Consider the following 23,535-nt stretch of genomic DNA (forward strand, 5'->3'; position numbering starts at 1 on the left):
AAGTGCTTGTCGGACACAGTGGGTCACACTTGTAATCCCAGTACTTTAGGAGGCCAAGGCGGGCAGATCAGTTGAAGCCAGGAGTTTGAGACCAGCCTGACCAACAGAGTGAAACCCCATCTCTACTAAAAACAAAAAATTAGCCAAGCATGGTGGTGCATGCTTATAATCTCAGCTACTCAGGAGGCTGATGCATAAGAATCACTTGAACCTGGGAGGCGAAGGTTGTAGTGAGCGGAGATGGTGCTACTGCACTCCAGCCTGTGTGACAGAGCAGAACTCTGTCTCAAAAAAAAAAAAGGCAAGTAAGTGCTTATCACAAAACTGGTTGGAGGGGGTTCTGATCAGTTAGAGGCGCATGAGGCAGGAAGGCAGGGATACTTCTGAGATATTAACAATGTTCTGTTTCCCAATCTGAATGAAGTTACATAGATAATTATTTTATTATTACACTTATTTAAACTGTAATATATTTCTAAGCACTCTGTATTAGTCTCTTCTCACATTGCTATAAAGAAATGCCTGAGACTGGGTCATGTATAAAGAAAAGAGGTTTAATTGGCTCACAGCTCTGCAGGCTGCACAGGAAGCATAGTGGCTTCTAGGGAGGCCTCGGGAAACTTCAGTCATGGTGGAAGGCAAGAGGGAAGCAGGCATGTCTTACATGGCCGGAGCACGAGGAAGAGAAGAGTGGGGGGAGCATCACACACTTTTTAAACCAGATCTCATGAGAACTCACTCACTGTACAGTACCAAGGGGGATGGTGCTAAACCATTAGAAACCACCTCCGTGATCCAGTCACCTCCCAGCAGGCCCCACCTCCAGCATTGGGGATTACATTTTGAATGAGATTTGGGTGGGGGAACACATCCAAACAATATTAACACTCAGATAGATAGATAGATAGATAGATAGATAGATAGATAGATAGATAGATAGATATTAGAGATTTGGGTGGGGACACACATCCAAACAATATTACACTCAGATGGATGGATGGATAGATAGATAGATAGATAGATAGATAGATAGATAGATAGATAGATAGATAGATAGATAGAGATAGATAGATTAGAGATTTGGGTGGGGACACACATCCAAACAATATTACACTCAGATAGATAGATAGATAGATAGATAGATAGATAGATAGATAGATAGATAGATAGATAGATAGATAGATAGATAGAGATTTGGGTGGGGACACACATCCAAACAATATTACACTCAGATAATTCCAAATCCCGAAAAATAATAAAATCATTCAAAGAGAGACTTAAATATGAAGACTTTAGGAGATAAAAAAGCTTAAGAGGATGGCAGGAGAGGAATTGGAAACAATAAATAGAGACAACCTTTGAAGAGAATTGCTTTTATAAGGATGAGCATCGTATATGGAGAGGATGAAGTCAAGACAGAGGATCCTTTTTTAATTGAAAGAAAGATGTATGTGTTTGTATGCTGAAGGGAAAGGCTTAGTAGATACAGAAGATTTGCCACTACAAGGGACAGGAGAGAGAGTTGTAAGGTCCCCAGGGAGGGTGAGCCACCACAAAAATGGAAGCAGGTTAGCCTTAGAGAACAGTGCAGAGGATATCATGGACAGTAAACGAGGACAAGGAGAGTATAAGGATACCGATATGGATAGGTGGATAGAAATGGCAGTGAGAGAAATTCTCTTCTGATTGCTTTGCTTTTCTCAGTGAATTAGTCAAGATACCAAGTACATTATCAGAGTGGATGAACGTTTTTAAGTTTCATAAATATAGAAATCCATTACAGCTATATTAAGAGTAATATTCAAAGGAAAGAAGCAAGATATGGGGGAAATGTGACAAACATGCCTAATAAAAGCTTAATTTATAGAACGTTTTTTATCACTTCTCTATGTTCTAGGATGGTAACAGTGAGACTACAAGTAAATAATCCATAAAGATAAATTGCTACTCAAAGAAAACTGATAGTAAGTTTTCACATGGGAAAATGTTGTCTTACCAGCAATCCAAAAAATGAGAATTAAGGCAACTTTAACACAAAAAGTAGGCTAAAACATATAGTTAGCAATACTGTGCATTGAGACATTTAAACATTGCTGGTTGCTAGGCATATCAAGCCCATTTTTCTATAAATTAGTCGGGATATTTAACAAAATGCAAAATTGCTGTACTTTTAAATTCTACCTGTAAAAGTTTATCACAAAGATAATCCACCCCAGAATTTAAATTGTGGCTAAACGAATTATAACAGAGCTATTATTAACATAAGAATCCAAATAAAAAGATGCAAAAGAAACATGGAATAACCTAGTAACCTTTGAATAGTTTAAATTTTCCTCTCCATTTATTTTTCTGCTAGGCTGATTAAGTTTAGTTTAAGTCATAGTGAGATTTACTTAGTTGTCACAGTTTCTCAGATAGTGGGACCAGTGACTTTTAAAGGTGTTTGTTCTGTGTTAATTGCTCCAGTATCTTTAATTCAGAAGAATAAATGTTTGATACTCAGGCTACTATAGTTCACAAATGGATTATATTGATTGCCTACAGCTTTTTAAGTGAATAGAGCACATGTCTATTAAGTAATATGACTTAAGTTCAGGAAGCTTGCTTAACTACCATTGACAATAAGACGTCAGATGGTTTAAAAAGGCAGAAAGCCAAATGACTTAACACACCTTGACAACTGTTCATAAATTTTCAAAGACATCGTTTCTAGTAGTCACTAAAAGCTGTAGTAGATGTATGGCTTGCTTTTCAAATGAATCAATTATTGCTTGAGAAGAATACACTTGTCCCTATTCTCCCAACTAAAAAATAATTTGAAATAGCAGCCATGAAATATTTACAAAAACATAAAGAGAAAAGACACATGATGGCAACATATTTTCATGTGGAATTTCCCATGCTATTTTCCTAAGTCTCGACCTTTTTGTGGGTAATTTCATACAGTAGAATTTTGTAAATACCTTTCATATACAGTAATCCGCCTTATCCAGAGGATATATGTTCCAGGATCTCCCAGTGAATGCCTGAAACCATGGAATTGAACCCTGTATGTACTATGTTTTTTTCTGTACATACATGCCTCTGATAAAGTTTAATTTATAAATTAGGCACAGTGATAGATTTAAAATAACAACTAATAATAGAACAGTGATAACAATGTACTGTAAGAAAAGTTATAGGAATGTGGTCTCTCAAAATATTGTACATTGGCCAGGCACAGTGGCTCACGCCTGTAATCCCAGCACACTTTGGGACACTGAGGCGGGAGAATCGCTTGAGGCCAGTAGTTTGAGACCAGCCGTGGGCAACATAACAAGACCTCATCTCTACCAAAAAAAAAAAAAAAAACTATAAAAATTAGCCAGGTGTAGTGGTGCACACCTGTAGTCCTAGCTACTTGGGAGATGTGGGAGGATCACTTGCACCCCAGAGTTCAAGGTTACAGTGAGCTACAATCTTAACACTGCACTCCTGAGTTACAGAGCAAGACCCTATCTCCAAAAAATAATAATAAAGTAAATATATACACATACATACATATAAATGTACTCATCCTTGTGGTGATGTGAGATGATGAAATGCGTATGTGATGAGATGAAGTGAGGTGAATGACGTAGGCGTTGTGACATAGTGTTTGGCTACTGTTGACTTTGCAACAGGATGTCAAGAGGAGGATCATTTGCTTCAGGTGATCTAGATCATCAAGTCGTGACAGTGTTGATAGCTAAATGTCAGGAGCAAACAGTGTCCATGACTAACAGGCAGCATGGATATGCTGGGCAAAGGGATGATTCACATCTTGGGCCGAACACCATGAGATTTCTTCATGCTACTTATAATGACATGTAATTTAAAATGTATGAAGTATTTATTTCTGACATTTTTAATACTTCTGGACCATGGTTGACTGAGGGTAACTGAAACCAAGGAAAGCAAAACCACAGATAAGGGGTGACTAGTGTATGTACCATTTTTATTCATTCTGCCATATTCTTATTTATCTTGTTTTTAAACAGCTCTATTGAGATATAATTTATATACTATACAATTCACTTAACATGTATATTTCAGTAGTTTTTAGTGTATTTACAAATATGTGCAACCCCACCATGGTCAATTTTAAAACATTTTCGTCACCTCAGAAAGAAACCCTGAGGTGGAAGCAACTCAAGTGTTTATCAACAGGTGGATAAAGAAAATGTGGTATATATATACAGTGGCTAGAGCCAGGAGTTTGAGATTGCAGTGAGCTATGATTGCACCACTGCACTCCACCCTGGGTGACAGAGCAAGACCTTGTCTCAGGAAAAGGGAAATAAAAAAAGGCTGGGCGCAGTGGCTCACGCTGGTAATCCCAGCACTTTGGGAGGCCAAGGTGGGCAGATGACCTGAGGTCAGGAGTTTGAGACCAGCCTGGCCAATATCGCAAAACCCCGTCTGTACTAAAAAATACAAAAAAATGGCTGGGCGCTGTGGTTCACATCTGTAATCCCAGCACTTTGGGAGGCCAAGTCAGGTGGATCATGAGGTCAGGAGATCGAGACCATCCCGGCTAACACGGTGAAACCCTGTCTCTACTAAAAATACAAACAAAATTAGCCAGGCATGGTGGCGGGTGCCTGTAGTCCCAGCTATTCAGGAGGCTGAGGCAGGAGAATGGTGTGAACCCAGGAGCGTGGAGCTTGCAGTGAGTCGAGGTCGTGACGCTGCACTGCACTCCAGCCTGGGCGACAGAGCAAGACTCCGTCTCAAAAAAAAAAAAAAAAAAAAACGGTCAGACATGGTGGTGTGTGCCTGTAATCCCAGCTACTCGGGAGGCTGAGTCAAGAGAATCACTTGAACTTGAGAGGCAGAGGTTGCAGCCAGCCAAGATCGCACCACTGCACTCCAGCCTAGGCAACAGAGCAGGACTTCCGACTCAAAAACCAAAAAAAAAACCAAAAAAACGGTATAAAGAGTAAAGAGATCTCAGTCTGGGAACAGACTTAAGAAGTCGCAAAAGAGAGCAGCATAGAATCAACTATACTAAAACTGAAATTATTGTTTAGCAGGTATTTTCTATCACTTCATTGACCCACTAAAGTGCTGTATCTAACAGATCTGCTAATACGTTGCTTGATGGTGACTGGTTCATCCTGATGGACTGGTCAGAATATGCCCCATCTCAAGATCAGTTATTCTCCAGGAGCATCAGAGACATCTTTGTGGTGAATTGTGTTTATGATACCTGCCCTCCAATTTCTCAAGCCAAAGGCGTCTTTTCCGTTCAATGTATAATGTAGACTCTTTTTTAGGTTTAATACAAGTACTTAAGTACTTAAAAAGTTCAGAGCTCCTTTTTAAGGTATATATTAGCCCTTCTTGCAGGTACTTCTGCATCCTACCTATTTATTAAATGGGAAATAATCCTCTTTGGGCAAGATTTCCAGCCCAGCTTCTAAGTTTCCTAGTAAAACATGAAGTATGTTTTATATGTGGTACTGGAAGACTGGATTCCTCTATAATTAACTGCGTGCTGTAAATTTATTGTAGAATACAGTTATGATATTCTGCAATCCAGCACCTGCCAGTGGCTTAACTGCTTGCTTTCCTTATCATCCTGGCAGCTATATAATCCCTGGGCTCACCATTTTGTCTTAGCTGCCAAGAAACACAAAGCTACATTCAGTGCTCTGTGAAAGCAACAATCTTAGGGCAGGTGTCCCCACTCCCTTTTTTTAGTACTTCATTTTTTAGTCAAATTCAATTTTTTTTTAAATGGCTCGCATTAAAGAATAAATGAGCAAGCTATAAATTAATACTTCTGTAAATATGAGCATTTAACCAGAAAGCACAGATAAATCAGCTATTAGCATTTAAAGGAAAACCCAAAAAATTATAGATTAAAGATTTTGACATTTATTTTCATTAATTGAGCATATAGTCAAATTCTCATTAGTTGCAAGTTTATATCGTACTAGATATATATACCCGCATCACAACAAATATATATAAAATGGAAATCACTATGACTTTGAGAAAGCTTATGAGGCAGAAAGCTGGTGTTTTCTTCCAGAGACTAGACTACAAGCCTAGTTGAGCATCTGACCCACCAATGAATTGGTTATTTATTCATTTATTTATTTAGAGACAGAGTCTTGCTCTATTGCCCAGGCTGGAGTGCAGTGGTGCAATCTCAGGTCACTGCAGCCTCTGCCTCCTAGACTCAAGCAGTTCTCCTGCCTCAGCCTCCTGAGTAATTGGGATTACAGGCACCTGCCACCACGCCCAGCTAATTTTTTGTATGTATGTATGTATGTATGTATTTATTTATTTATTTATTTATTTATTTAGTAGAGACGGGGTTTCACCATGTCAGCCAGGATGTTCTCGATCTCCTGACCTCATGATCTGCCTGCCTCAGCCTCCCAAAGTGCTGGGATTACAGGCGTGAGCCACCACACCCGGCCAAATTGAAGGTTTATATTGCAGAATATCAGCATAAACATCTTCAAATGGCCATACTCTGACATCTGCTGAAGATTTTTTTTTTTTTTTTTTTTTTTGAGACGGAGTCTCGCTCTGTCGCCCAGGCTGGAGTGCAGTGGCCGGATCTCAGCTCACTGCAAGCTCCGCCTCCCGGGTTTTCGCCATTCTCCTGCCTCAGCCTCCCGAGTAGCTGGGACTACAGGCGCCCGCCACCTCGCCCGGCTATTTTTTTGTATTTTTTAGTAGAGACGGGGTTTCACTGTGTTAGCCACGATGGTCTCGATCTCCTGACCTCGTGATCCGCCCGTCTCGGCCTCCCAAAGTGCTGGGATTACAGGCTTGAGCCACCGTGCCCGGCCTGCTGAAGATTTCTGAAGCAGATTCTGATTGTTTCATTGAAATTAACTTTCTACTATAACATTTAAAAGCTAAACTTTTTAGTTTTCTAAAAACATTTTTAAAGTATTCTTTACAGTTACAAAATGCATGCATGCTTTTTTAGAAAATAGCAAAAAAGTGTAAATGATCAAGAATCATTCATAGTCCCATAACTCTAAATTGACTACTGTTGGCATGTTAATACTTTTCTCAGTCTTTCTGCTTTTCTTATATATTTTGTTTGTTTATTTTTTGTTTTTTGTTTTTTGGGTTTTTTTTGAGACTTAGTCTCGCTCTGTCACCCAGGGTGGAGTGCAGTGGTGCCATCTTGGCTCACTGCAACCTCCGCCTCCCGGGTTCAAGTGATTTTTCTGCCTCAGCCTCCGAAGTAGCTGGGACTACAGTCATGCACCACCACACCCAGCTAATTTTTGTATTTTTAGCAGAGACAGGGTTTCAGGCTAGTCTCAAACTCCTGACCTCAAGTGATCCATCCGCCCTGGCCCCCTCAAGTGCTAGGATTATAGGCATGAGCCACCACACTCAACCTCTTACAGAGTTTTAATGTAGGTGAAATCTTACTGTATATATTTCACTTATTGGTCATAGTAAAAATTTTTTCATCCCATTAAAAATTTCATTAATATAATTCAGTGATCATACTCATATTTTATGAATATATAATCATATATTTACCCTACTGCAGAACATTTAGGTCATATCTTTTTACTTTATTGAGCCATCTTGTAAGCAATTTTAATTCCTGCCTTGGCATGAGTCCTTAGAAGGGAATTAGTAGGTTAAAGGATGTGACTGTTAATAAGGTCCATGGTACATTTTGCCAAAATCTTTGATTCACAGTCCCAATATGTACTGACTCTGCTTTATTGTTTTCACATTTCATAAACGGCAGCATATATTAATTTGGTTCTGTGATTATTAATGAAGTTGTACATTTTTATGTTTGGCTGTTTACACTTTGAATTATTTGCCCAAATCTTTCATCATAGTTTGGTAAGACAAGTGCTAATTGCATGTTTATTGATGAAAGAGCTGAAGTTCAAATAACATGTTCAGACACACATAACAAATAACAAGGAGAGTTGGAATTCAGCCCCGTGCTCCCTTCTGACACCCAAATACATGATGCTTTGCCCTAGGTCAAGTATTAAATGTCAAAGGCATTAAAATAGCAATGTATTGTCACTTGAATTTGCAAGATCTAGTGAATATATCTTAATATCAAGCGTTGATATTGTTTGATACTAAGCAATGGTGGGCGCTTGTAGTTAGCTACTCGGGAAGCTGAGGCAGGAGAATCACTTGAGCCCAAGTGTTCAGTGCTTCAGTAACCTATGATAACACCACTGCATTCCAGCCTGAGGAATAGAGTGAGGCTTTGTCTATTTAAAAACAATAATAAAATAAATTAAATCACACTTTGATGAAGTAAGTTTCTAACTTTCAAAATACATTATATTTGTCATTTTTTTTTAATCATGGCTTCAATTCCAAAACATGGTAAGAATGAAGAAATAATTAACTGGAGAGAAGGGGAATCTCTCTGAATTACCCTATAATGTTAAAGGAATAATATGAGCACTGTAAAAAAAAAACTCAGAAGAAGGGCTGGGCGCGGTGGCTCACGCCTGTAATCCCAGCACTTTGGCAGCCCAAGGCAAGCGGATCATGAGGTCAGGAGATCAAGACCATCCTGGCTAATACGGTGAAACTCCGTCTCTACTAAAAATACAAAAAAATTAGCCGGGCGTAGTGGCGGGCACCTGTAGTCCCAGCTACTCGAGTGGCTGAGGCAGGAGAATGGTGTGAACCCGGGAGGCGGAGCTTGCGGTGAGCCGAGATCGCACCCCTGCACTCCAGCGTGGGTGACAGAGCAAAACTCCATCTCAAGAAAGAAAAAAAAAAACTCAGAAGAAACCTGTGGGCTATCCTATAATGTCATTCATCAGTCTCCAGTGATCTTGTAGAAGCATTTCACAGCAGTTTGCCTGGCTCCACCTTACGCAGAGACGAGGCAGCTCCTAAACAGCTAGGAAAAAATACTGGTAGTAATTTTTATTGCAGCAGCTTTAATACATTTGAAAGTGGATATTTTTATTTTTTTAGTTTACATATTCATAGTTTTATGTCAGGACTTTTCAGGAAGTTTGGGAATAAATGGGATTATTTGAGATTGATGTTTCATTTTTCTGTTAAAGGGTAGAATATCAACTTTGAATGACTAGGCCTGGTGCTTTACTTTAAAAGTCCCCGTCTTTCCCTCCTGTCTTCCAAAGGAGGAGAAAGTTTTGAAATTACTACAGAGCTGATTCATCTCTCATATAATTTGTATTTTTAAAGAGAGAGTGTAAATACTGACTTATATGCTTTCTTTTTTCTAACGTGTTTAAGTGATTTAAGAGGGTGTCTCATTGCCTAGTCTGTGTGTCCCTTAAATTATCTACATATCTCTCAGAAGATTAGTAGAGGCCTGGAACTCATTTACATAATTCTAAAACTTGATTCTTACTCATTTACCTAACGGGTAATCTAGTGCTAGAAACCTGTTTTATTCTAACTGTACTAAAACCCACTAGAGTGGTAAAGTGGAATTGCAGTTTGTAGTTTAGTAGAGTATGGGCTATATTGCTCACCTCAGTGACCTGAGTGTTCCCTTCCCTTTGCATGATGGCTTGCTTTTACCCACATGTCTCAGACCTTAGCGAACAAGATCAGAGTGAGGGGCATGGCCCAGGAGAGCTGTTCACATGGGTTAGAACAGAGCCTAAAAAACCTTCCACCTATGGGGACCTTTCTGTTTTCCTCAATTTTGGCACATTTACAGACCATCTCTTAAGCTGTATTATTTCCACAGGTAGCTAATACTTATATTACACATTCCAATCATAATTAACATAAATTTCAGAAAGTACTGTTTTCACTTACCATCCAAAATCACTTCCTATTAAATCCTCCGTTTATATCTCTTTCTTTTTCCCTTTTATTGAACCACTCTGAGTTACTGCCCCTAAAAACACATAGAGCTGGCTAGGCGCGGTGGCTCACGCCTGTAATCCCAGCACTTTGGGAGGCCGAAGTGGGCAGATCATGAGGTCAGGATATCGAGAACATCCTGGCTGACATAGTGAAACCCCGTCTCTACTAAAAAAAAAAAAAAAAAATACAAAAAGTTAGCCAGACCTGGTGGTGGGTGCCTGTAGTCCCAGCTACTTGGGAGGCTGAGGCAGGAGAATGGCATGAACCCAGGAGGCGCAGCTTGCAGTAAACCGAGATCGCGCCACTGCACTCCAGCCTGGGCGACAGAGCCAGACTCCATCTCAAAAAAAAAAAAAAAAAAAGGCCGGGCGCGGTGGCTCAGGCCTGTAATCCCAGCACTTTGGGAGGCCGAGACGGGTGGATCATGAGGTCAGGAGATCGAGACCATCCTGGCTAACACAGTGAAACCCTGTCTCTACTAAAAAATACAAAAAAAAAAAACTAGCTGGGCGAGGTGGCGGGCGCCTGTAGTCCCAGCTACTCGGGAGGCTGAGGCAGGAGAATGGCGAAAACCCGGGAGGCGGAGCTTGCAGTGAGCTGAGATCCGGCCACTGCACTCCAGCCTGGGCAACAGAGCCAGACTCCGTCTCAAAAAAAAAAAAAAAAACGCATAGAGCTTTACTAATTCTTATTAACTGTCAGCCTGAAAGATAGAATTGTTTAACTTTTTATTATGGAAATCTGTAAACATATATAAATATAAACAGAGGTATACTGAACCCATATATTCCCATCACCAATTTTGTAATTACAAATCTGTTTTCATATAAATCTCTGCCTTTTCGCCCTCCAATATTAGTTTGAAATAAATCCCAGGTATCATAGTATTTCATACTTCATATTATAGTATTTTCATACTTCATATCATAGTATTTCATATTTCAAAAAAAAGGACTTCAAAAATACAGCAGTAACTTAATGGTTTCACACTAATAGCCTTTAATTTTTGTCAATATTTTGTTAAACTATGTCGGAACGTGTTCTGTTGTTTCCTCTATTCTTAGTACTTTTTTTTTCTTCTTTTCTTTTTTGAGACAGAGTTTTGCTCTTGTAGCCCAGGCTGGAGTGCAGTGGTGTGATCTCAGCTCACTGCAACCTCCACCTCCTAGGTTGAAGCAGTTCTCCGCCTCAGCCTCCCAAGTAGCTGAGATTACAGGTGCCCACCACCACACCCAGCTACTTTTTGTATTTTTAGTAGAGAAGGGGTTTCACCATGTTGGCCAGGCTGGTCTCGAACTCCTGGCCTCAGGTGATCTGCCCGCATCGGCCTCCTAAAGTGCTGGGATTACAGGGGAGAGCCACCGTGCCTTGCCGTTTTCTAAGAAATAAAATTTTTCTGGGTCTCCTCGTCAAAGTGCGTATTCTCTTTTCTAAAATGTAGCCCTGTGAAAACCAAATATATTACCTTTTTGTTTTGTAGAATTAGTTATTTTTCTTTGTTTCAAAATAATTATTTGAGTTAGAATATGCTGTAAAAGTGACAGAATGATGGAATTGGGTTCTTTTTATTTTTTTGTTTTTGAGACGGAGTCTCGCTCTGTCGCCCAGGCTGGAGTGCACTGGTGCAATCTCAGTTCACTGCAGCCTCTGCCTCCCGGGTTCAAGTGATTCTCCTGTCTCAGCCTCCTGAGTGGCTGGGACTACAGGTGCCCACCACCACACCCAGCTAATTTTTTATATTTTTTAGTAGAGACGGGTTTTCACCATGTTAGCCAGAATGGTCTCAATCTCCTGACCTTGTGATCTACCCACCTCGGCCTCCCAGAGTGCTGGGATTACAGGTGTGAGCTACCTCGCCTGGCCTTTCCTGGCTTTTAAAAATCGGTATTATTGTCATAAACATAAAATCATTTTTATGTAATAAAGTAATTATAATTATCAGTGAAAACAGTTGTTACATTTGACTTTTACTGCTAACCAATTTAAAATAATTTTCTTCATTTTTAAAAATCAGTATCATTGATATAAACAGTGATTTTTGCATAATAATTACTTATAATTCACAGAGAAAATAGATTTTACTTTTACTGCTAACCAATTTGAAAAATAATTTTTGTTTTTAAAAATCGGTGTTATTGACATAAACAAAGTTATTTTTATGCAATAAAGTATTTACTTAAAATTTACAGAGAAAATAGTTGCATTAGATTTTACTTTTACTGTTAACCAATTTGAAAAATAATTTTATTTCAATAAATTTGTGGCCGGGCATGGTGGCTCATGCCTGTAATCCCAGCACTTTGGGAGGCTGAAACAGGCAGATCACGAGGTCAGCAGATCAAGACCATCCTGGCTAACACAGTGAAACCCCGTCTCTACTAAAAATACAAAAAAATTAGCCGGGCATGGTGGTGGGCGCCTGTACTCCCAGCTACTCGGGAGGCTGAGGCAAGAGAATGGCATGAACCTGGGAGGTGGAGCTTGCAGTGAGCCAAGATCACGCCACTGCACTCCAGCCTGGGCGACAGATCGAGACTCCATCTCAAAAATAAATAAATAAATTTGTTTATTTTAACAAATAAACTGTTCGTTCAACGGACCGTTCATTCACATCATCTTTTTTTTTTTTTTAAGATGGAGTCTCGCTCTGTTGCCCAGGCTGAAGTGCAGGGGTGCGATCTCGGCTCACAGCAAGCTCTGCCTCCTGGGTTTACACCATTCTCCTGCCTCAGCCTCTTGAGTAGCTGGGACTACAGGTGCCTGCCACCACGCCCGGCTAATTTTTTGTATTTTTAGTAGAGATGGGGTTTCACTGTGTTAGCCAGGGTGATCTCAATCTCTTGACCTCATGATCCACCCACCTCGGGCTTCCAAAGTGCTGGGATTACAGGCGTGAGCCACCACGTCCGGCCCATTCAAGAATCTTTATAGTCATCCTCCTCTCATTATGCTGTGTTTTTGTATTTGTTTTTTCCATAGCTCTTCAGTAGGTTACCTGCAACATCCAGGATCAGAACAAGTACAGTTTCCTCGAACCACTTCACCATGCAATTCCCAGCAGCTTCAAGGCCACCAATGTACAGGTATGAAGAAATCAGTGAAAATAAGATAATGGTTGGTTCATACAAGAAATAGTTTGATTAATTTCCTTAGGCATTTCTACAAAAAGGTTCTCAATTTGTGATGTGGTGAGATACACCCACAATATTGAGGGTGCTGTACTGAATCAGGGTTAATGTGCAGTCCACTTCTTTCTTTCCTTCTGCTGCTGCTATCACTACCATCCTGATTCTCCTTTCTCAGAAGTATTGATATTCTCTAGGGTTATTTCCTATGCCTTCTCTCATTACTCTTCCAGCTGTTTACTCCAACTTATCTTTAGGATAAGTGAGATGTTTAGGCCTACAGAGTCCATCGTAACTGTTTAAACACACAATACTTGTAGTATGATGCACTAGGGCTTCAACCTGGTTTTCTTAGTTAATAGTAAAATTTTATTCAGAAATGTAAAATTACTACTGTTATCCTAGTGTTCAGAAACACCAACTAGTGGCTAAAATATACTGACTAGCATCCTAATTCTGATTTTCAGCTGGGCCACCACCGCCACCTGGTGGTGGGATGGTGATGATGCAGCTCAGTGTACCAAACAATCCACAATCTTGTGCCCACTCACCCCCACAGTGGAAACAAAACAAATACTACTGTGATCACCAGAGAGGACAGAAGTGTGTAGAGTTTAGCAGTGTAGACAATATCATCCAGGTAAGATGGTTTTGCTCATTATCATTTTGAAACGTTACATTTTTGTTACATAAGATTGACTTGCAAGGCTTGAATTTGAAATCCTGTCAGCCAGATTAATAAAAGAATTTGGGCTGGGTGCTGTGGCTCTCTTCTGTAATCCCAGCACTTTTTGGGAGGCTAAGGCATGGGGATCACCTGAGGTCAGGAGTTTGAGACCAGCCTGGCCAACATGGTGAAATCCCATCTCTACTAAAAATACAAAATCAGCTGTGTGTGGTGGTAGCATGCATCCCAGCTACTTGGGGGACTGAGGGAGGAGAATCACTTGAACCCAGCGGGGCAGAGGTTATAGTGAGCAAAGATCATGCCATTGCTCTCCATCCTGGGCAACTAAGAGTGTAACTATGTCTCAAAAAAAAAGGAAGAAGAAGAAGAAAAAGAATCAGTATTTATTTAAGTATTATTTGCTAACTTCTGCGTGTTCAAAAAAATTTTTTTTAACTTCAGAAGATAAACTAGATCTAAAATTTGGTAAAGGAAAACAAGCATTTAGCCTACCTTTCCCATATGACTATATATTAATGTAACCAAATAGTTGATAAGGGAATTTTCTCTGGAGAATAATCCAGTTAATAAATGCAGAAGCAATGGTAGAATTAGAAAATTGCCAGAAAATCATCAGCAGACCCTAAAAATATTGGATTAAAAAGTTTTGGTTGAGAAACTGCTCACTTAAAAAAAAGTTTTGAGGGGTATTTTGAATGGATGAATTAGACAGACAGCCCTGAATCCACTGATCAGTTGTAACATCACTAAAAGTGGGCCAGCCAAACATTATTTACCTCGTAATGTGGCACAGAAGGAAGTACACAGCATTATTTATGATATACTCTTACCAAAATTTGAACCTGAATCTATTGAAGCCTCTAACCCTAGCTACTAGTTTATGGGAAATATAAGAAACAAAAACAAATTACCTGATCCCAGTGGGGTATTTTACTTGACAAATTGGCCCTGTTACTTTAATAGATGGCATTTTGAAATAGGAGTTTGGTCTATTATACATTAAAAGAGACTCAAGAGGTATAATATCAGATGTAATATATGGATCTTATTTGGATATGGAATGATCCAAAGATATTTTTTAAGGCCGGGCCCGGTGGCTTATGCCTGTAATCCTGGCACTTTGGGAAGCTAAAGCAGGCCTGGAACACAGGAGTTCGAGACCAGGGTGGGTGACATGGTGAAACCCCATCTCTATGAAAAATACAAAAAGTATTCAGCCATGGCAGTGTGCACCTGTAGTTCCAGCCACTCAGGAGGCTGAGGCAAGATTGCTTTAGCTCAAGAGTTCAAGGCTGCAGTGAGCTATGATCATGCCACTGCACTCCCCCCAGCAACAGAGGGAGACCCTAACTCTTAAAAAAAAAAAAAAAAAAAAAAAAGACCCAGCCACAGTGGCTCACGCCTGTAATCCCAGCACTTTGGGAGGCCAAGGCGGGCAGATCACCTGACGTCAGGAGTTTGAGACCAGCCTGGCCAACATGGAGAAACCCCATCTCTACTAAAAATACAAAGCTTAGCTGGACATGGTGGTGGGCCTGTAATCCCAGCTACTCAGGAAGCTGAGGCAGGAGAATCGCTTGAACCCGGGAGGCGGAGGTTGCGGTGTTCCGAGATCATGCCATCGCACTCCAGCCTGGGTAACAGAGCGAGACTCTGTCTAAAATTAAAAAAAAAAAAAAAAAAAAGTTGTCCATTAGATACAAATGTTTGTATACTGAAGTATTTACAAGTAAAATGCTGAGATTTGCTTTAAATACTTCAGGAAAAACAAAGCAGGGGTGATGACAGTTGAACCTGAATGATGGGTACATGGAATTTCATTATGCTTTTCTATCTATACTTTTATATACTTGAAATTTTATAGAATTAAAAGGTTTTATCTTTTGTCGAGACAAGGTTACATTCTGACACCCAGGCTGGATTGCGTTTGCACAATCATGACTTACTGCAGCCTCAACCACCTGGGCTCAAGCAGTGTTTTCACCTTAGCTTCCCAAGTAGCTGGGACTACAGGTACACACCACACCCAGCTAATTTTTCATTTAGAGACAGGGTCTGGCTCTGTTACCTAGGCTGGAGTACAGTGACATGTTCTGGGCCTACTGCAACTTCCATCTCCTGGGCTCAAGCCGTCCTCCCACCTCAGCCACTTGAGTAGCTGAGACCACTGATGCACACCATCATGCCCAACTAATTTTTTTTTTTTTTTTTTGTATTTTTTGTAGGGACAGGTTATTGCCATGTTGCCCAGGCTGGTCTTGAACTCCTGAACTCAAGCAGTCCACCTGGCTCAGCCTCCCAAAGTGTTGGGATCATAGCCTTGAGCCGCTTTACCCAGCCAGGTTTTAACTTTTTTTAAAAGATAGAGGTTGGGCATAGTGGCTCACACCTGTAATCCCAGCACTTTGGGAGGCCAAGGAGAAAGGATCACTTGAGTCCAGGGGTTCAAGAGCAGCCTGGACAAACAACATAGTGAGATCCCATCTCTGTAAAAAAATTAAAAATTAGCCAGGTGTGGTGGTGTACACCTGTAATTCTAGCTACTCGGGAGGCTGAAGCAAGAGGATTACTTGACCCTGAGTGGTAGAGGCTGCAGTGAACTGTGATCACACTACCGTACTCCAGCCTAGGTGACAGAGTGAGACCCTGTCTCAAAAAAAAAAAAAAAAAAAAAAAACTGGGGGACAAAGGTTATTATAGATCAGCTCACAAACTATCAATGGCCATTAAACAGATGAAAATATAAAACTACTTTTCATCTATATAAGTGGGAAAATTCAGGAAGACCAGTAATCTGCCATAGTAATAGTTTGGCAAAGATCAAGTTATAAGCTCTCTTGGACTTTCTCTGTGGTAGTGTAAATTGGCACAGCTCTTTGAAATGCACTTAGGAGACATTTTTCAAAATGTAGAATTTGATCCACAGATACACTTCTGGAACTTTATCCAGTAAAAATTATATAATAAGTGCAAAAATATGTGTCCAATATTTCTTTTTTCCTTGTTGTAATATTGAAAAACTGTAAACAGTCTTGACATTCATCAGTGTGTAACTGATTATTCCTGTGCAGTTTAGGAAAATGCCCTTGAGTGTGTGGTACTGAAAAGAACAAGTTACACCTACTATTGAGATGGTAGTTTCTAAATAACCAGTCTCCATTAAAAGGAACTTGGGCCCCTTAGAAAAATAACTGCTGCCAGAGTTGGTGCAGGGAAAGCACCAGATGGGCATAGGCCATCTTGGCTGTGCCAGAAAGTAAGGAAGGGATAGAAGAAAAATAGGGACATGTTGAAGAATACAGGATCAGGAGTGGAGGTTTGGGGCATAAAACAGTGATAGAAATGAATGATCATCCATAGAATAAAATAAGAATTCATGAGTCCATACTGATAAAATCAATAAATGGAAAATAAAACTCTGTCTTACCTTAGTGTAATGTAAAGTGATAAATATAGAAGGAATCGTGAAATTAGAAGATCACCACCAAGAAACCATCAGGCAAGAGTCACCACTAGAGGTTACACAACTAGTGGGTGAAATTCTGATGAAAAGCAGAATTTTTTTTAAAGTATCTCCCTACAAAATACTTAGAACTACAAATTAAAAGAATTGTCACTTACAGTGGAGAAACCTGATAGGCACCACATTCACAAAGCAGCCGAAGTAAATATCACCTGTACTGTGATGACAGATAGACAGTGGGTTCCTTCTGAAATGATCCATTGAGAAGGACACATTACTTCTCTGGTGTTCCTTCCGCAAATATATAACATGAACTTTTTAATGAGGAGACAGCAGACAAACCCAAATTGAGGGACAGACAGTCTACAAAATAACTGATCTTCCGAAACAAATCTTCAGAAATGTCAAAGTCATGAAAGAAAGAAGAGACTGTGGTATTCTGCTTCAGATTCAAGAAGATTAAAGAGCCATGACAACGCAGCCCTTGATTCTAGTCTGGATTCTGGACTTAAAGGGAAACATTTTTCTTATCTTTTGCTATAAGGGACATTAGTGGGACACTTGGCAAAATTTAAATTAACTGTAGATTAGATAATACTATTGTTAATGTTCTGGCTTTTATTATTCTATTTTGATTATATTTTAAAAGTCCTTGTTCTTGGGAAATAGACACTAATTATTTTGGGTTAAAGGAATATCATGTGAAATTCACTTTCAAACAGTTCCAAAAAGACACAGTGATATATATGTGTGTATGTGGGTGTGTATACACACACACACACACACAGAGAAAGCAGTGTAATAAAAGTTAACATCATTTGGGAAATCTGGGAATTCTTTTACAATCTTAGGAACTGTTCTCTAATGATGAAATTATTTAAATATGAAATGTTACAATATTTAATATGAAAAAAGAGTGAGTTAGCTGTATGTATTCTCTCATGCAAAAATATCGGCAATATTATTGCCCAGGTTAAAAAGTAAGTTTCGAAAGTAGGATGTATAGTCTGTTCCCATTTTTGTGAAAAATGAATGTATGAATGCATATGCATAGAAACAATCTGTTGGCCAGGCGCAGTGGCTCACGCCTGTAATCCCAGCACTTTGGGAGGCCGAGTCAGGCAGATCACGAGGTCAGGAGATAAAGACCATCATGGCTAACACGGTGAAACCCCATCTCTATTAAAAATACAAAAAAAAAAACATTAGCCAGGTGTGGTGGCGGGCACCTGAGGTAAGAGGCTCAGGAGGCTGAGGCAGGAAAATGGTGTAAACCTGGGAGGCAGAGCTTGCAGTGAGCCGAGATCGCACCACTGCACTCCAGCCTGGGCAACAGAGTGAGACTCCGTCTCAAAACAAAAAAAAGGAAGAAAAAAAAAAAGAATCTGTTACCAGTGTTTATTTTTGGGAGTTGCAGATTACATATTTCTATAATGTTTGAATTATTTTCTAACAAGGACATGTTTGTAATCAGGAAGAATAAAAAATAAGCCTGCCCAAAATGCTGACCCATTTTCTTGACATATTGTAATTGCAGCACAGCCCTCAACTCAGTAGCCCCATTATTTCACCAGCTCAGTCGCCAGCACCAGCTCAGCTATCCACTCTGAAAACTGTACGTCCTTCTGGACCACCACTTTCCATCATGCCCCAATTTTCTAGACCTTTTGTCCCCGGGCAAGGTAAGTGTACATGAAACTAGTCACAGCTTCAGAGAATTTAAGACATCCATTCCCAGTCACTTGGTAATTTATCTTGGTAATACTGCCTTTCTATTTTCCACAGAGCTGCATCTCCACCTACACTCAGGCATGTCTATTTGTGACCATATACTCTCCTAACCTTAATGTATCATTGCTGTTTAATAATTATTAATTCCGTAATTACTTATATTTAGTAATTACATGATCACATTAAAATTGCTTTAACTTATCCTTAGAATCCATTCCTCTATAGTAATAATACACAGTTTTCTACATTTTTTTCGGTATTTTAATTTCTGTGTTAGAGTAATATATATCAAAAGTTTATCCAGGCCGGGCGCAATGGCGTACACCTGTAACCCCAGCACTTTGGGAGGCCAGTGCAGAAGGATCACTTGAGGCCACTCAAGACCCTGTCTCTAGAGAAACTACGAAAATCAGCCAGAAGTGGTGGCACATAACTGTAGTCACAGCTACTCAGGAGGCTGAAGCGGGAGGATCACTTGAGCCCAGGAATTCAAGACTTTGTGAGCTCTGATTATGCCACTGCATTCCAGCATGGACAGCAGAGCAAGACTCTGTCTCAAAAATAAAACAGAAAAAAGATTATACAAAAATTTATTCAGCAATCATTTATTAAGGAAATGGCTATGCCCTTGGCGTATAAAGATGAATAAGGAGAAGGCCTTACCCTCACTAACCCTTACTCCAATTGCGGGAGCAGATATGCAAGCAGATGATTATAAACTAATATGGAAATCATTTTATTTCCTAGAATTTATCCTAAGGATAATGCACACAGAGATTTATATACAGAAGAGTTTATCCTATAGGAAAAAAATTTACAAACAACCTAACTCTGTTGATCAATGAGGAATACTTAAATTATGGTATATTCATACAAGGAATATTATGTAGCTATCTAAAGAACCATTAAGAAGGGGCAATTTTCAGGCTAGGCACGGTGGCTCACACCCATAATCCCAGCACTTTGGGAGGCCAAGGCAGGTGGATCACAAGGTTAGGAGTTCAAGACCAGCCTGGCCAAGATAGTGAAACCCCGTCTCTACTAAAACTACAAAAATGAGCTGGACGCGGTAGCAGGCACCTATAATCCCAGCTACTTGGGAGGCTGAAGCAGGAGAATCGCTTGAACCTGGGCGGCAGAGGCTGCAGTGAGCCGAGATCGTGCCATTGCACTCTAGCCTGGGCAACAGAGAGAGGCTCTGTCTCAAAAAAAAAAAAGGCGGGGGGAGCAATATTCACAATATGGTGAGTGATTTTGAAAAACAAGTTACACAGACATTTTGAAGTAATATGCAGATGTCTAATAAGCCATTGAAAAGATATTTAACATCAGTCATTATAGAAATGAATATTCAAGCCAGAATATCACTTCACACCCATTAGAATGGCTATAATCAAAAAGACGGACAAAACCAAATGTTGGTAAAGAATGTTCTCACTTGCCAGGCATGGTGGCTCACGCCTCAGCACTTTGGGAGGCTGAGGTATGTAGATCACTTGAGGTCAGGAGTTCAAGACCAACCTGGCCAACATAGTGAAATCCCATCTCTACTAAAAATACAAAAATTAGCCGGGCATGGTGGCACATGCCTGTAATCCCAGCTACTTGAGAGGCTAAGGCAGGAGAATTGCTTGAACCCAGGAGGCGGAGGTTGCAGTCAGCCAAGATCGCACCACTGCAGTGCAGCCTGGGTGACAAGATAGACGCTCCATCTCAAAAAAAAAAAAAAAGAAGAATGTTTTCACTTGTAAGTGGGAGCTAAACATTGATGGACACTAAGAAGGGAACAATAGACACTTGGGCCTACTTGAGGGGAAAGGGTGAGGATTGAAAAGTACCTATTGTGTACTGTGCTTATTACCTGGGTGACAAAATAATAAGTACACCAAACCCCCACAGCATGCAAAATCCACATGTGAATATTTAACACACATGTTGGTAAAGACACAGAGCTACTAAAATTCTCACACATTGGCGGTAAGAGTGTACAATAATGAAACCGCTTTGGGAAAAGGTATGGTAGTTTCCTAAGACTTTAATCACTTACCATACAACCCAGCAATGCCACTCCTAGGGGAAAGAGAATTGAAAACATGGTCACACAGTCTTGTATACGAACATCTATAGCAACCTTATTTTATAATAGCTCAAACTGGACATGACCAACATGTCCATCAACAGGAGACTGGATAAACAAATTGTGCTACATCCTTAAAAGGGTACTACTCAACAATAACAGTGAACAAAGCAAGCTACTGACACACAACAACACGATGACTCTCCGGGTCACGATGTTAACGAAAAAATAAGACAAAAAGAGAACATATTCTATATGAAATTCAGCTGCAGACAAACTAATCTGTGACGTTAAAAATCAGATAGTAGTAGAGATGGAGTGTGGAACTGACTGGGAAGCGGGCTGGAGGGAACTCTTCGAGGGATGAAAATGTTCTTTAAGGGGGATGGTATGGTTACACGGACTTTTACAATTGTTAGAATTCAACACTTGGAATGTTTGTTTTATTGTATGTTAATTATATCTCAATTTCCTTAAAACCTTACACACACACATATGCATGAGTCAGCCCACACATGTAGAAGACTGAAAAGATATACACCAAAATGTTAAAAGTGGTGGAATTACCAGGGTGGGTTTTGTTGTTGTTAGTTTGTTTGTTGTTGCTTGTTTGAGACACTGTCTTGCTCCATCGCCCCGGCTGCAGTGCAGTGGTGCACTTGTGGCTCACTGCAGCCTTGACCTCCCCGGGCTCAGATGATCCTCCCACCTCAACCTCCTGAGTAACTGGGCTTACAGGCACGCCACCACACCTGGCTAATTTTTGTATTTTCGGTAGAGACAGGGTTTCACCATGTTGCCCAGGCTAGTCTTGAACTCCTTGGCTCAAGCAGTCTCCCCACCTTGGCCTCCCAAAGTGCTGAGATTACAAATGTCAGCCACCACACCCAGCCCTGGGATCGTTTTTATTTTCTCCTTTGTAATTCTCTATCTCCAAATTTTCTACAAAACAAATTCCTTATTAAATTTAGAAAAAAGGCTAGGCGCGGTGGCTCACCCCTGTAAACCCAGCACTTTGGGAGGCTGAGATGGGTGGAGCCATGAGGTCAGGAGTTTGAGACCAGCCTGAAACATGGTGAAACCCCATCTCTATTAAAAATACAAAAAAAATTAGTCGGGCATGGTAGCGCGTTCCTGTAATCCCAGCTACGCTTAAACCCTGGAAGTGGAGGTTGCAGTGAGCCAAGATTGTGCCATTGCACTCCAGCCTGGGTGGCAGAGCAAGACTCCATCTCTAAATAAATTAATTAATCAATTAATTAATTTAGAAATTGCATATTTTAAAAAGATAAATTGAAACAGTATGCATCATACAGTCTGGTATGAATGCTGCAAGAGGAACACCTAGCCCAACCTATTAGGAGGGGTCTTTGTACTGCTGACTGTAATCTTATCTCCATATATGAAAAAAATTAGCTGGGCGTGGTGGTGGGCACCTGTAATCCCAGCTACTCGGGAGGCTGAGGCAGGAGAATCACTTGAACCTGGGAGGCAGAGGTTGCAGTGAGCCGAGTTGGTGCCACTGCACTCCAGCCTGGGTGACACAGAAAGACTCTGTCTCAAAAAAAAAAAAAAAGGAGTTATCCATTAGATATAAATATTTGTATACTGAAATATTTACAAGTAAAATGCTGAGATTTGCTTTAAATACTTCAGGAAAAACAAAGCAGGGGCGATCACAGTTGAACCTGGATGATGGCGGGTACATTATGCTTTTCTATCTATACTTTTATATACTTGAAATTCTATAGAATTAAAAGGTTTTTATCTTTTGTTGAAAAATTTTAGGTGTCTTTATCTAGGGGATTCCAGAATTTTTACACAGCTTTCTCTGTTAATGCTATCAGCATTAAATAGCTATTCTGTTAATGCTAAGTTTTTGAGCCTCATTAAATTTTTTTAATTTCATTATTGTAGCACTTAACTCTGACTTCTTCACAACTATTTTCTTTTTTCTTTTTTTTTTTTTTTTGAGACGGAGTCTCACCCTGTTGCCCAGGCTGGAGTGCAATGATGCAATCTTGGCTCACTGCAACCTCCACCTCCCAGGTTCAAGCTATTCTCCTGCCTCAGCCTCCCAAGTAGATGGGATTACAGGCACGCACCACCATGCCCAGCTAATTTTTTGTGTTTTTGGTAGAGACGGGGTTTCACCATGTTGGCCAGGCTGATCTCGAACTCTGACCTCATGATCCACCCATCTCGGCCTCCCAAAGTGCTAGGATTACAGGCATGAGTCACTGCGCCTGGCCTTCACAACTATTTTTTATACACCTTCACATGTCACTTGGCATCTCTGATCTCAGTATCAAAACCCCATGTCATATCTGCCCTTCCATCTATAGGTTGGGAAAGAGCAAGTGTGTCATGCATGTGTCCTGCCAGGGAGCTGCCCAGGCATCTTCACTGTGTTCACCCGGAAGGAGCCCTGTGGAATGGCAAGAAGTCCACACCTTGCTTCTTTCTGTTATGAAGCTCTCAGGAGAAAGGGTGCACAATTTCCTGAGGATGCTTTCCTAGCACCTACTGATAACCCTCCTCCAAACACAAAATGTACTAAATTTGAGAACTTATGATTATAAAATAAATGAAAATTTAACACAAA

At 40.2% G+C, this 23,535-nt stretch overlaps 1 protein-coding gene across 37 annotated transcripts in view; it reads left to right on the forward strand.

Moving 5' to 3' along the window:
- The window catches only part of R3HDM1 (R3H domain containing 1), a 125,835-nt gene that overhangs the window by 97,528 nt on the left and 4,772 nt on the right, over positions 1 to 23,535 (forward strand). For all 37 annotated transcript variants that reach the window (XM_015109985.3, XM_028830663.2, XM_015109993.3 and 34 more), the window contains 3 exons: positions 12,826 to 12,929; positions 13,439 to 13,611; positions 18,660 to 18,804. In XM_015109985.3, the coding sequence (XP_014965471.3) occupies positions 12,826 to 12,929; positions 13,439 to 13,611; positions 18,660 to 18,804 (422 nt within the window). The remainder of the gene's footprint in view (positions 1 to 12,825; positions 12,930 to 13,438; positions 13,612 to 18,659; positions 18,805 to 23,535) is intronic.

Source organism: Macaca mulatta, chromosome 12, assembly GCF_049350105.2.
Source record: "Macaca mulatta isolate MMU2019108-1 chromosome 12, T2T-MMU8v2.0, whole genome shotgun sequence".
Lineage (NCBI taxonomy): Eukaryota > Metazoa > Chordata > Mammalia > Primates > Cercopithecidae > Macaca > Macaca mulatta.